This window comes from Doryrhamphus excisus, chromosome 11 (assembly GCF_030265055.1).
Source record: "Doryrhamphus excisus isolate RoL2022-K1 chromosome 11, RoL_Dexc_1.0, whole genome shotgun sequence".
In the NCBI taxonomy this organism is placed as follows: domain Eukaryota; kingdom Metazoa; phylum Chordata; class Actinopteri; order Syngnathiformes; family Syngnathidae; genus Doryrhamphus; species Doryrhamphus excisus.
The window spans coordinates 14,268,672-14,283,926 of NC_080476.1; the positions used below are offsets into that span (position 1 = coordinate 14,268,672).

The following is a 15,255-nucleotide window of genomic DNA, read 5'->3' on the forward strand; positions in this document are numbered from 1 at the left end:
TAAAATAAAATAAAATAAAATAAAATAAAATAAAATAAAATAAAATAAAATAAAATAAAATAAAATAAAATAAAATAAAATAAAATAAAATAAAATAAAATAAAATAAAATAAAATAAAATAAAATAAAATAAAATAAAATAAAATAAAATAAAATAAAATAAAATAAAATAAAATAAAATAAAATAAAATAAAATAAAATAAAATAAAATAAAATAAAATAAAATAAAATAAAATAAAATAAAATAAAATAAAATAAAATAAAATAAAATAAAATAAAAATAAAAATAAAAATAAAAATAAAAATAAAATAAAAATAAAAATAAAAATAAAAATAAAAATAAAAATAAAAATAAAAATAAAAATAAAAATAAAAATAAAAATAAAATAAAATAAAATAAAATAAAATAAAATAAAATAAAATAAAAATAAAAATAAAAATAAAAATAAAAATAAAAATAAAAATAAAAATAAAAATAAAAATAAAAATAAAAATAAAAATAAAAATAAAAATAAAAATAAAAATAAAAATAAAAATAAAAATAAAAATAAAAATAAAAATAAAAATAAAAATAAAAATAAAAATAAAAATAAAAATAAAAATAAAAATAAAAATAAAAATAAAAATAAAAATAAAAATAAAAATAAAAATAAAAATAAAAATAAAAATAAAAATAAAAATAAAAATAAAAATAAAAGTAAAAGTAAAAGTAAAAGTAAAAGTAAAAGTAAAAGTAAAAGTAAAAGTAAAAGTAAAAGTAAAAGTAAAAGTAAAAGTAAAAGTAAAAATAAAAATAAAAATAAAAATAAAAATAAAAATAAAAATAAAAATAAAAATAAAAATAAAAATAAAAATAAAAAAAAATAAAATAAAAATAAAAATAAAAATAAAAATAAAACCACATTAGGAAAGCAGGAAGTGAACAAATGTAACAATTACTGATTGTAAAGTACCAGATGGAGGAGTAGGATTTAATAAGCTTTGCTTCTTCCTACTCCTTTTGGACATGTGGAACTGTGAACTGATTATGGGATGCTACTATATTGACAGTTACTATGGTACCCATTATGTCATTGTATGGTCATATCACCTCGTACTTCGGTACGAGGTGCATTATTAAAAAAAAACAAAAAAAAACCTTAAACTGTATTATGGAAAGCAAGAAGTGAACAAATGTAACAGTTAGTGATTGTAAAAGTACCAGACGGAGGGGTAGGATTTAATAAGCTTTGCTTCTTCTTACTCCTTTAGGACATGTGGAACTGGGAACTGATTATGGGATGCATTCAATTGTAATCTGATGCATGTTCAAATGAAATTAAACCATTACCATTACCATACAAGAGCATTTTTGACAACTATTAATTCCACAAACAATTAAAGCATCCTTCCCTTACGACTATGCCTGACTTCGCGCTGCTAAGACTTGCACCTTCGGGATAAACGAGAATGATTTCACGTCCCTTACCACAGCAGAGAGGCTGGGAACAAACTTGACCGAGTTCTTGATGTCCTCTTCTGTCACCTCCACCACAGTACAGTGCTCCTCCTCAAGAGGTAGGGGCTCGCTGCCCCCCCGAGTCACCCATTGGTCCACCTGAAATCATTGAGCATCATTAATCACCAACTAAAGTCACTGAAAAAAATTGCGTCGAAGCATAGCTTGAATATAAACAAAGCTTGCCCTTAACAAGCTCATGGCAAACAATGACTGGCGTGTTCACAAATACAGGATGCAAAAAGACAAGGATGCTTCCCGTGACTTCCACAAACGCCACTACATTCGCCAGCGGGAAGATGACTCATCGACGCATCATTTCATTGTGGTCTGGGACACGCAAAGACAAAAAGGGGCTCCCTACTGGTGTTGTTTGAGCCTGGAACAAACAGGTTCCATCATGCCTCGGGGCATGTTGAACAAACCACAAACCCCGCCCCCCCATGGGATCATGTTACCTTTATTTCAGGTACGGTGATCCGGGTGTCTGGGTTCTTATCCAGCATCCGTAAGATCAGGGTCTGCAGCTCTTCACTGATTTTTGGTCTAAATAGATGGACAGAAATCATAGTACGGTATTAGCGGCCGGAGCGATAGCTCGTCACCGGGAAGAGCCAGGAATAAGACAAAAGTGTTGGGATCTCTCTGCTTGTTTTGATCACATGCATGTGACATTTAGTGCATGCTGGCAGGGCACTGACATGTTTGTGTCTGGGATGCAAATGAGCCGAGTGGCAAATACAGAAGATAACGACCTAATCTGTAGACTGTAAAAACTGGACGCGGCTGTCTCTTTTTTTTTTTTAATAACGTGGCAAGTGAAGCAGCACGGGAAGGAGGTGGAACTTACATTTCTGGGAAATCCACAGGCCTGGTCCTTATCTTATTGTGCAAAGCCATTATATATTCGTCGATGAACGGGCACTGCAGGCGAGGCGCAGAAAACGGTGGCCAAACACAGGAAAGGTACATTAAATGACTCTCTTGCTACAGTAAAAAATGTAAAATCCAGGCAGATAATGAGATGTTTGACATTCATTAAGATCAATGAATCCATTGCATTACAGTGTTCTCTCTGCAGGGCACGCAAACTATGTTAAATCACATGTGATTCCAGCCTATACTAATACAGTTAAATAGTCAACAGAGTAGGGGTGTAAAAAAATATTGTTTCGGCGATATATCACAATACTGTATCGATAATAAAAAGTATGATATGGATATTTTTAGGCATTTTTCATAGACTGTCTCAAAAACGCGGCCCGCATGTGGTCCGCAGGACACAAGTTTGAGGCCCCCGCCTTGATATGAAAGTTTAATGTTAGTGCGGCCCGCGCAAGTTTGATATGGATGCTGTATGGTATCATGTACCCAGAAAAAATGATTACGTTTGATTCATGTTCATGTTAAAGGTTAAATAACTGTTAATAGTTATCCTCCCTATCCGTGTGGAAGTGGTAAGTTTTTGGCTATTTAAGTTTAAAGGAAATAACTCGGAGGCTACCGTTTAGGTGGCTAGCTCTCTAGTTTGCGAGTTAGCATGTGTCTCAAGACCCTGCAGTTGCGCAATATGTTGTAAATAAAAAAAGAAATTGACAAAACCCATGTCGTTTGTAAAATGTGTCGTGTTTTCCCGAATAAATTATTTGGGAGACACGACAAATCTGCGAGTCCACTTAGCGAGACATCATGAGGGCCAGCCGCTAGCAAGCAATGCCAAGGTCCTTTTGTATACTACAAAAGTAGTACTGCGATATTGCAGGTATTTTGTTTTTCAAATTGATATCACTATTTTGTTAAATAATTATAGTTATTTCATGCATCCTAAAAGGACTTTTTACTGATGTTAGTTACTTTGTTCCACAAAAATACTCTTCTAATGGTGGATAAGTCAGGGACTGTATACTCTGCATTTTTTCACAGCTAATAGAATGAACATTTGAGCAGGATCTTGGCACATAATTTAATTTATTTGTTTTTTATGGATTTTTTTTTGTAAATTTAGAGCTGGATGTTAAAGCTTTATCTATCCAAATGCTACCCTTTTTTTACAGAGGAAAGTTTGTGATTAAGATATGCCTTTATTCGTCCCTCAGTGGGGAAATTTGTAATTTCATAATTTCATAATAATAATTTCATGTGATACAGGATAACATTCTGTTCTAATGGAATAAAAATGTGTTTAGTAAGTGCATATTGCTGATGTAATTCAGTTTTTCCAGGAAATAATCTTTAACTACAAGAAAAACAAAAAAAAATATCGCCTTGTTAACAGTATCGTGATATATCGTATCATGATACGTATCGTATCGCCAGATTGTTGCCAATACACACCCCGAAAACAGAGTCATAAGACAAAGAAAAGATGTGAACTTGCCTTTCCAAAGATGAAACAGTAGAGCGTGACTCCCATGGCCCAAACATCCAGCGCCTTTAAAAACACAACATGTACTCGAATGTTATAAAACTCGACATAAAACATTGGAACCTTGGTTAGTGTCAAGGTCAGACTCGAACCAAAACACCCAACACCTAAGAAGTAATTGAGATGTTTAGGACAGGAGATGATTACAGAGATGTTTCCCACTCGCTCGGCATCCCGCAGAGTGAAATTAAATCCTTAATTAAGAAATGGAAGCTTTTTGGCACATGACCACAAACGCACCACCATGACAGCATGGCGGTGGGGATGATTCATAGCAGCAGGCTCGGGAAGGCTTTTCAAGGTAGAGCGAAAGCACGAATCCTGGAGCGTTATCCGTTTCAACCTTCAAGAGAACTTTATTTTTCAGCAAGACAACCACCCCAAGCATAAACAGAAAAACAAAAAACTACACAGAACCGGTTCAAAAAGGCAGCAAGGTCAATGTTCTAGAGAATCGGTCCAGGACGCAATATAACTGAGAATTTGGGGCTGGACTTGAAAGCCACAGTTTGGCTTCCTGCAAGGAGGAATGGGGAAATATTGCATGTCCACTAGGGCTGGGTTAAACCATTAATCTAGAACAGGGGTCTCAAACTCAATTTACTTGGGGGCCACTGGAGCTCGGGTCTGGGTGAGACTGGGCCGCATCAGGTTTCACAAAAAAAAAAAAACGCATTTATTAACAACAAAATAATTTATTCAAATTTTCTACAAGAAAAGCTCTGATAAAACATTCCACTGTTCTCAAATATCTTAGAGGGTAGACAAATGATTTTTTTCAGATTAAAATGAACAAAGCATTATTAGAGCCCTGTAGACATGACAAAACACGACTATAGTCACATTTATACTCTTTTTATTTACAACATATTGCGCAACTGCAGGGTCTTGAGACACATGCTAACTCGCAAACTAGAGAGCTAGCCACCTAAACGGTAGCCTTCAAGTCATTTCCTTTAAACTTAAATAGCCAAAAACGTACCACTTCCACACGGATAGGGAGGATAACTATTAACAGTTATTTAACCTCTAACATGAACATTAATCAAACGTAATATTTTTTTCTGGGTACATGATACCATACAGCATCCATATCAAACTTGTGCGGGCCGCACTAACATTAAACTTTCATATCAAAATAGTGTCCTGCGGGCCACATTTGGCCCGCGGGCCGCGTGTTTGGGACCAAACGATGCATTGATTAATCCCTGAAAGTCCCCATACTTTGGATACTCTTTTGCGCCATCTTTTCTTCTGGCCGGACTCACTGAAACTTGTTGCCGCGGCCGCCGCCATGTTTTGATTCTGAGTAGTGGTGTGGCGTTTGTGAACAAACGTGTCAAAATAACTATTTCTTTTTTTGCGAACGAATGAACCGCCCATAAAATACCATTTTGTTCATGACCGACACAGCACTGGTTGGTGAGTTGTTGAGTCGGAACGAACGTGAACATGAGTGAACGAACTGACTCGACAAAACTGACCGGGTCTATGCACAGGGGGAGATCACAGGCTAACGACCAATGGACCGAAATGAACGGATCTTTTTACTGAATGATCCTGTTCACTGAAATGAACAGTTTTGTCCACCACTAATTCTGAGTGAAGGCGCGTCGATATGCAGTTCTTGTGTCGACGTATTTGTCATGTCGATGTCATCGATGACGCCGACACGTGGTCCCGGCCCTAATGTCCAGATGTGCCAGCCTGATTGAGATGCGCCTGATTGACGATGCATCTACTAGATACTGACTTGACGTCAATACTGATCTACTGTATCTACTGTAAGCTAACTTACCTTCCCGCTGAAGCTCTTGCGTTTGTCGGACAAGGTCTCTGGTGCCATGAAGGCAGGAGTACCAGCTGTTCCTGACAGCATAGCGTCCGTGCCCTCAAACTGGTTGCTCACTCCAAAATCGGCAATCTTCACATGGCCGTCATCCCCCAGCAACAAATTTGAAGGTTTGATGTCCCGGTGTACAATCTTCTGGTAGTGTACTGTGGACGCACAAGTGGGAGTTCATTGGCTAAAATGGCAGCAACTAGGGCCAACGTTTGAGTTGGTGTGATTTTCACCCATAGACTGCTTGCTGGTTTCATAATTTTATATAATAGGGCAAAAGCAGGCTAATATGCAAGCCAATAAGCAGGCTAATACTAGCCTACCACTACTACTACTAGTAGTAGTAGTAATTTTATATAATAGGGCAAAAGCAGGCTAATAAGCAAGCCAATAAAGCAGGCTTATACTAGCATACTACTACTACTACTACTACTACTACTACTATTAGTAGTAATTTTATATAATAGGGCAATAGCAGGCTATTAAGCCTATTTTAAAAAATGGCCTAAAATGTTCGTAAGCCCCTCTAAATAATTTGATATTTTTTTTATTGATTTTATTTTTATTTTTTATTGATTACATTTTTTTTTTTTACAAAAGAAATCTGTGACGAACTTCATATAATAGGGCAAAAGCTACTACTACTACTTTTACTACTAGTATTAGTAGTAGTAGTAGTAGTAGTAATTTTATATAATAGGGAAAAAGCAAGCTAATAAGCAAGCAAGCAATTTAAAAAAATGGCCTAAAATGTTCTTAAGCCCCTTCAATAATTTGATATTTTTTATTGATTTTATTTTTATTTTTTTTATTTATTTCAAATATTTTTTTACAACAATATCTGACAAATTTCATATAATAGGGCAAAAGCAGGCTAATAAGCAAGCCTATTTTAAAAAATGGCCTAAAATGTTCTTAAGCCCCCTAAATAATTTGATATTTTTTATTGATTCTATTTTCATTTTTTATTGATTTTTAAATTTTTTTAACAAAAGAAATCTGACATATTCCATATAATAGGGCAAAAGCAGGCTAATAAGTAAGCCAATAAGCAGGCTAATACTAGCCTACTACGACTACTAGTAGTAGTAGTAATTTTATATAATAGGGCAAAAGCAGGCTAATAAGCCTATTAAAAAATTGCCTAAAATGTTCTTAAGCCCCCCTAAATAATTTGATATTTTTTATTGATTTTGTTTGAATTTTTAATTTTTTGTTCAAAAGAAATCGCTGACAAATTTCATATAGTACGGCGGCAAAAGCAGGCTAATAAGCAAGCCAATAAGCAGGCTAGTAATAATCAGAAGAAGAATAATGATGATAGTAATAATAATAGGCTAATGAATAATATAATAATGATTATTATATCATTGATCACTGTCGTTTTTTTTTTTTTTAATGTCTACTACATTCATTCAAGCCCCCCCATCCTCATAACATAGTGACGCCCCTGGTTGCAACAATATCCACGTTACAAGACATCAGCGTTAACACAGATGAAGTAGATATTCTAATATTCTAAGGAGTACATTTCATAGCTGTGGCAGTTAGTAATCAACACATTATGATTTGAAGACCTTGAAGTCTAACATTTTAAGACTTTTAGCATTAAGCAGTCTGTCAAACAAATGTTTTTCGGTGTCTCTGCAGACGAACTCGAAAACTGCAATGGAGAAACAGTATTGATTCCTGGTCATTATTCCTCAAGCCTTGTAAAAGTAATGTACTGCAGCAGGTTACACTTTCACTGCACATAGGGTAGGCTCATTATTGATTAGCCTGACAGAAACAAGCGAACAAAAACACTAAAGTGGCACTGAATTATTTTTTAGTAATGACAAACATACTAAGAAGGAACATTGGGAGAAGACATTCATCTTCTTGGAAGACGTCCTACATTTTTCCATGACTGTACTTTGCTCAGCCTGCCTACATGTAAGAGATACTTACAGTACTCTATACCGAGGATGATGTCTCGGAGGTATAACCTTGCCTGTTCTTCTGACAAAGGATTGTCTGTAGGCACTTCCATCACTGGCCTGTCGGTGCACACACAAGGATGCATTGGTGGAGATTCCGGCATCATTTCTACAGTCCAATCTATTTCCAATGTCCACGTGACCAAACATCACTCAGGCTGCATGAAAGCATGGCAAGAACTTGCAGACTCTCTCCAGACAAAACACAAACTATGATGCAGACGTGCTAACACTTACATTCATTCATTTTCTACCGCTTATCCTCATAAGGGTCGCAAGGGGTGCTGGAGCCTATCCCAGCTGTCTTGTACACCCTGGACTGGTGGCCAGCCAATGACAGGGCACATATAGACAAACAACCATTCACACTCACATTCATACCTATGGACAATTTGGAGTCGCTAATTAACCTAGCATGTTTTTGGAATGTGGGAGGAAACCGAAGTACCCGGAGAAAACCCACGCATGCACGGGGAGAACGTGCAAACTCTGCACGTAAATGGCCAAGGGTGGAATTGAACCCTGGTCTCCTAGCTGCGTGGCCTGCGCCCTAACCACTTGTACTCTGACAATATTAAATGTGAAAATGGCTAAAAATGCTACTATGCTAATGGTAGCATGCTACCAATGCAAACATGCTAACACTAGTTATGCTAGCACTAGCAACCTAACATTGTAGCAACACCTGTTTATATAAGTTTCTACTCCTGAAAATGGCTAAAATGTTACTATGCTAATGTTAGCATGTTAAAAATGCTAGCATGCGAAACCTAGCATGATAGCGCTAAGCGCCTGCCAATGTAAATACTAATGAAAATGTCTAAAAAAGGTTACTATGCTAACATTGGCATGCTAAAAATGCTAACATGCTATTATTACTCATAAAAAAAGCGGTAGAAAATGAATGAATGAATGAATTACTGTTTTGTTGTTGAATACGGCCACAAAATATATTAATAGTCCAAAAATTACGATACCTTATCATGATATAGTAAAGGAAATATTGCACTATCATCGTTCACTCTGTGAAGTTGTGGAATTGCCGTTTTTGACACGTATTTTCTTGCAGGCCATTCATGCTGTCTGTCAAACATTTGCAGCATTTCTTGAAATGAATTCTTTATTTTTAGACTGCCACTGGATTAATTGGCCACTCCAAATTTGTCTATAGGTATGAATGTGAGTGTGAATGGTTGTTTGTCTATATGTGCCCTGTGATTGGCTGGCCACCAGTCCAGCGTGTACCCCGCCTCTTGCTTGAAGACAGCTGGGATAGGCTCCAGCACGCATCGCAACCCTCGTGAGGATAAGCGGTAGAAAATGAATGAATGAATGAAATGTATTTTTCTTCGGTCTGTCAATCATGACACTATTTGAGGTTCCATTGTACTTTTAGTAGCATATGAACAGCAGAGACCTGCTCGGAAGAACACTGAAGAGACAGACGGAGGCAGCGGGGTAGATAGATGGAGGGAATGAAGAAATGAGGGAGTGGAGGAATAGAAAGGGAGGGGGTGAGCTTTCAATTATTAACAAAGGACAAGATCTTTACTTACCCTTTGCGCATCAGCTCGAACACTGCAAAGGGAAAGAAATCGGAACGTTAAAGAAAAAACAAGTCAATTGACGAGCGAAGGAGGGGGGGGGGGGCAGCCTCCAAGCAGAAAATTCATACTGCATTGAATTAGAGCATGAATGTGCCACATGAAGAACATTCTCCAACTGTGACCTGGTGAATTAGTTATGAACACTTGTTTGTGCCGTACTGCGTGTCTCAAGTGCCAAAGGCAAAATAGAAAATACAAAAAACTGGGCTGAAAAGCAGGAAAAAAAATACTGCGTTCATACCCATGTGAAGGTTGTCCTCCGCAGGGTCATCCAGCACCTGCCATATAAACAAAGTCAAGGAGATCATCATTAGAAGGATGACGCACCATGCGTGTGGACCGGCTCTTATATTTAAAAAAATAAAATAAAATTCATCCTGACAGCTGCGGAGTTGTTTTGAACTCAGATGTTTTTAATGGTTGACCTTTACACACACACACACACACACACACACACACACACAAAAGCAGCTTAGAGTTTAGCAACAGACAGCAGAGGAGCTTTTGATTTAAAAATGTCATCCTCGCAATGCTTAAACAAAAACTGATAACCTGTGGGTGTACTTGGACTCTAATTGTATGACAACAACAACAACTTCAGGGCGCTGTACCTTTCCAGATCCAAACTACACCCCAAAAATATACCATGAGACAACTCCCACCGATACAGAAATCCCTGTTTTATCACTGTTCATAGGTTACAGACCCACCTTGTTAAGTGAAGTGGGATTCCTTATTTAGGAATGGAATATTTTCAGCATTACGACAACCCTGTAGATGTGAAGTAACACCCCTGCGGTCACTTTTACACTCGATTACCCAATATATACAGCTGTAGACATAACAAGAGGAAATAAGCCATAGTCAAAAAAAAAAAAAAGACTTCCCCAACCTACTTCTCCAAAAAATTACAACTTTATTCATCTCTCATATTACAACATATAAACACATTTTTTAAAATATAATAATAATTTTTTATTAATTAATAAATTTTTCATTTTTTCTCATTAGATTACAATTTAGTTGCTCTTAATATTATAATGACTTAATTCAAGTAAAATTACTTGACTTTACAATTACAATTTTAATTTAAAAAAGTAATGTCATTATTTATTTATTTATTAATTATTAAATTTAATTAATAAAAGTATTTTTATTCATTAATACATTAATACTTGACTTTACAATAACAATTTTAAATTAATAAAATTAATTTATTTGTTTATTTATTTATTAATAATTAAATTTAATTACTTAATAAAAATGTTTTTTAAATTAAATACATTTTTTTTATTTATTTCTCATTAGATTACAATTTTGTTTCTCTTAATATCATAGTGACTTAATTCAAGTAAAATTACTTGACTTTACAATTACATTTTTAATAAAACATTTTTATGTAATTATTTATTTATCATTTATTAATTATTAAATGTAATTAATTAATATACATATTTTTTATTAATTAATACATTAATACTTGACTTTGCAATCACAATTTTAATTAAACACATAAATGTAATTAATTATTTATTCATTAATTATTAAATTTAATTAATTAATACAAATATTTTTTAGGAAATAATTTTTTTATTTTTTTCTCATTAGATTACAATTTTGTTTCTCTTAATTTTATAATGACTTAATTCAAGTAAAATTACTTGACTTTACAATTACAATTTTAATTTCAATACTTTTAGAATGCAATAAAAATACATCTCCGGCCCGCAAATGGCCCCGAGGCAGCACTTTGGACACCACAGCATTAAAAGAATGTTGTTTGTAATATAAATGGTTTTGCTTATTAAAGGACCAAAATCATCTAGCATAAACAGTACTTTATCTAACATTGAATGCATAACATTTGGATTTGTGTTGTGGTTGTTGACTAATGCAGGGGCTGACTAAGACGTATTAGGGTTGCATAAAAGGTAAACCGGCTTGCAGGGAAGTTCTAAAAAATCGAGCTGGCTGTTTTAAAAGAAAGAATGTGTCACTGTGCATGACTCAGCGTGGATGATATGTCATCTGTGACAAATGGACACAACACTCCCATTGCTTTTAATCTGCTCTGCGTGGGTTCAAATGTTTGAAAATGGAAAATCAGTGATGACAGAAGCACCGCACTGCCGTCTATTAGGGAGCACATAATGAAAGTGCTTCTATTACTCAGACAGAACCTACAACGACAGTGGAATACTGAAACTTTCCTGACTTATTTGGAGCCATTCTGCGGGGGTTGCTGGAGCCTATCCCAGCCGTCTTCGGGAGAGAGGCGGGGTACACCCTGGACTGGTCGCCAGCCAATCACAGGGCACATATAGACAAACAACCATTCACACTCACATTCATACCTATGGACAATTTGGAGTCGCTAATTAACCTAGCATGTTTTTGGAATGTGGGAGGAAACCGGAGTACCCGGAGAAAACCCACGCATGCACGGGGAGAACATGCAAACTCCACACAGAGATGGCCGAGGGTGGAATCGAACTCGGGTCTCCAAGCTGTGTGGCCTAACCACTTGCCCTCTGAAAATGTTAAATGTGAAAATGGCTAAAAACGCTACTATGCTAATGGTAGCATGCTACAATGGAAACATGCTAACATTAGCATGATTACTATGCTAACACGAGTTATGCTAGCACAGGCATGCTAACACCAAACATTGTAGCAACACCTGTTTATATGTTTCTACTCATGAAAATGGCTAACATTTTACTATGCTAATGTTAGCATGTTAACAGTGCTAGCATGCAAAACCTAGCATGGATGGAATTGAACCCTGGTCTCCTGGCTGTGTGGCCTGCGCCCTAACCACTTGTAGTCTGACAATATTAAATGTGAAAATGGCTAAAAATGCTACTATGCTAATGGTAGCATGCTACCAATGCAAACATGCTAACATTAGCATGGTTACTATGCTAACACTAGTTATGCTAGCACTTGCAACCTAACATTGTAGCAACGCCTGTTTATATAAGTTTCTACTCATGTAAATGGCTAAAATGTTACTATGCTAATGTTAGCATGTTAAAAATGCTCGCATGCAAAACCTAGCATGATAGCGCTAAGCGCCTGCCAATGTTAATACTAATGAAAATGTCTAAAAAAGGTTACTATGCTAACATTAGCATGCTAAAAATGCTAACATGCTAATGTTCAGCGTTTCTGTAAGTTTGTGCTTATGAAATGACTTTAAAGGCGACTATGCTAACATTGACATGCTAACATTAGTGTCTCACCTCCACTAATTTGACAATGTTGACATGATCCAGTTTTTTAAGGATGGCGATCTCTTGGTAAACTCTTTCCAACGGTCCTAAAAATTTGGGCTGCTCTCCTTGGACTGCCTTGGGCCCTCGAGGAGGTGGGCGACCTGGAGAACCCCACAGACCAACACACACACACACACACACCAGACACATTTGTTTAATAATTAAACTCAATTTTCCAAATATTTCAACTTTCTTCTTACATAATCTTCGCAAATTTTACTTTCATAATATTTTGACTTTATTCCCATAACAACTAATTTCCCTCCAAGAATTATAACTACAGTTAGGCTCTCTCTCGTAATTTTATGGGTTCAAAATACAATTTTTTCATCAATATTTCAACTCTAAGCTACTAAAGAAATTTTCCCCTCATAATATTATTTATTATTAATAATATATATTATTATTTATTCTATTTTTATTGTTTGAATATTTTTTTCTCTTAATGTTTTGACTTTGTTCTTGCAAAATTACAGCTTTTTTTGTTATTTCTGGTATTTTTTTTCCAACTTTCTTCTTAAAGAATCTTAACCATAATATTATGACTTTATTCCCATAATCTTAGAACTTTTTTTAGAACATAATTTTTGTAAAATACAACTTTATTCTCTTCTGTTTTTATTTTTATATTACAGCTTAAAAATACTCTATTTTTTCTTTAATATTAAATAATATTTAACATTTTTCTTCTTATGTTATTCTAGTGAAATTGCAACCTTTTTTCAACAGATTGTAACTTTTTTCTTAATATTCTGACTTAATGAATGCTTTTTAAAAAGGTTTTCTTATTAAATCCAGGCTGCACTATGGACACCACTACTTTAGCATCTTCAAAAGTGCCCAATAAGACAGACCCAGTCCCATTATAATGTGTTGATGAGTGAAATCAGTCCAAATGCAGCACAAAAACATGTATGGTAAAACGCTGCATACAGTAATACATTCAACAAGGCCTTTGTGATTACATGAACTTTGTGACATCCTTTCTTTATTTGGTCTTATAAACCAGGAACATAACGTGACTTACGTGGAAAACCACACTGCTTCATTAACTTCTTCTTGGAAACCAACTTCATGGCCTGGAAATAGAAAGTCATTTTGGTAAGGGACATAGTATTGGACACCCGTATGTGTTTTACCAGGAAGGTGAGTGTTTCCAAACTGGGTTGCATTATGGAGGGGTTTTTCCACAGCTTTCAGACATGCATCCCACCGTATTACGGAGGTAGGGCTTGAATGACATGTTGCTAATTGTCTACCATGTATGAGGTATGTTATGAAGCAGATACTGGAACGCACATTTTAACCACGCGACACCACTAAATACACAGTTTGTACACAGTACACCATCTATATACTGCATGTGTGTATTTTAGTTGAATGTGGTTATTGAAAAATACATTTATCATCATCGTCGGTGGCTGCAAAAATGAAACCATGTTAACAGGCTTTCTCACTGGGGATGCTCAAAAAAAAAAAAAACTTTGCCAGACGACTATTTCGGATAATGGGACAACAGCCAAGAAAGAAACTCAACTGATCTACTTAAAATATGATTTTGTCACGTCCATGCTAATGAGCTAAAGTGTTTTTGCCTTGTTGCGTCGTTACGTATTACAGTGAAAAAGAACTATCCAGAAATTTCCATAATTGCATTGTTTTAGTCACACTTTTATTGCACGGTTTATTGCACAGTATTTTTTTTAATACACTAATGGAGCTCCTTAGCGCAGCGACTATGTGTTGGAGAGGGTGGGGGGTGGTTATGGCATAGACAACCTGTGCATGATCTTGTAAATTTAACAATTTAACATTAGAGCCCTCTAGACATTAAATAGCACCCCCTCAGGCACCTTTACATTTGTATTTTCCAATACATGGCCATGCAGGTTGGGAGTGAAAGCAACACACACTAATGGTGGCCGAACAAAAACTTTTGTGCAGTACTGAATATCCCGTTACACATCCCCGAAGGAGGAGCTTAAGCTACTGTTGACGTTATTGATAATTGCTACATTTTCACGCGTGTATACATGATGAAATTAGTGCAAATGGGAACGATTGAAAAAAAACAAACCCAAAACTCAAATTGCCAGGAAATACAATCATCCTTGAACACATCCATCATTACTCATCCGCTCGGCTCTTCATTCCTGTCATTTGTTATTTGGCATATTTACAGATGTCGTCCCACACAAGCTACAAGCTGCCCCCGGAGGACCGGGATTTCCGTCACGCTGCATAATCTGTGTCGAAACAGGCTTCCAAATGTAAGAAAACAAAGCTCATCTGAATGTTTACACATTGGAGATGGAAAACAAGAAGTGCGTCTGTACTCGTTTTGTCTCCTTGTGAATCTGAAGGATGAAAGTGGATGCCTCCGTCAACATCTCTGAGGCACCATCTGTCCTTGGATTCACCGATACGGCAACATTCTATTGGACAGCAGTTGTTATTCTTCTGTGTTTGGCCAGCGTTCCTTTCTTTGAGCATCAGACTCCGGTGTAGGTGTTCAGGTTGGTTGGTGGGCGTAAAACGCGCGCGCAAAAAAAGCCCAGCGTGGAGGGTGAGCTTACTGATAGCTTTAGATCACGGGTGTCCAAAGTGTGGCCCACGGCTGTCTTT

General features: G+C 35.9%; 1 protein-coding gene across 3 annotated transcripts in view; it reads right to left on the bottom strand.

Moving 5' to 3' along the window:
* camkk1a (calcium/calmodulin-dependent protein kinase kinase 1, alpha a) overlaps nt 1-15,255 on the bottom strand; it is a 43,317-nt gene that overhangs the window by 9,081 nt on the left and 18,981 nt on the right. For 2 of the 3 annotated variants that reach the window (XM_058087779.1, XM_058087780.1), the window contains exons 5-14: nt 13,658-13,709; nt 12,598-12,731; nt 9,594-9,630; nt 9,302-9,323; nt 7,717-7,805; nt 5,722-5,921; nt 3,876-3,929; nt 2,349-2,422; nt 1,957-2,044; nt 1,469-1,597 (exon numbers count right to left, since the gene is read on the bottom strand). In XM_058087779.1, the coding sequence (XP_057943762.1) occupies nt 1,469-1,597; nt 1,957-2,044; nt 2,349-2,422; nt 3,876-3,929; nt 5,722-5,921; nt 7,717-7,805; nt 9,302-9,323; nt 9,594-9,630; nt 12,598-12,731; nt 13,658-13,709 (879 nt within the window). Of the gene's footprint in view, nt 1-1,468; nt 1,598-1,956; nt 2,045-2,348; nt 2,486-3,875; nt 3,930-5,721; nt 5,922-7,716; nt 7,806-9,301; nt 9,324-9,593; nt 9,631-12,597; nt 12,732-13,657; nt 13,710-15,255 lie in introns of all 3 variants that reach the window. The other variant, XM_058087778.1, reaches the window with a different exon arrangement.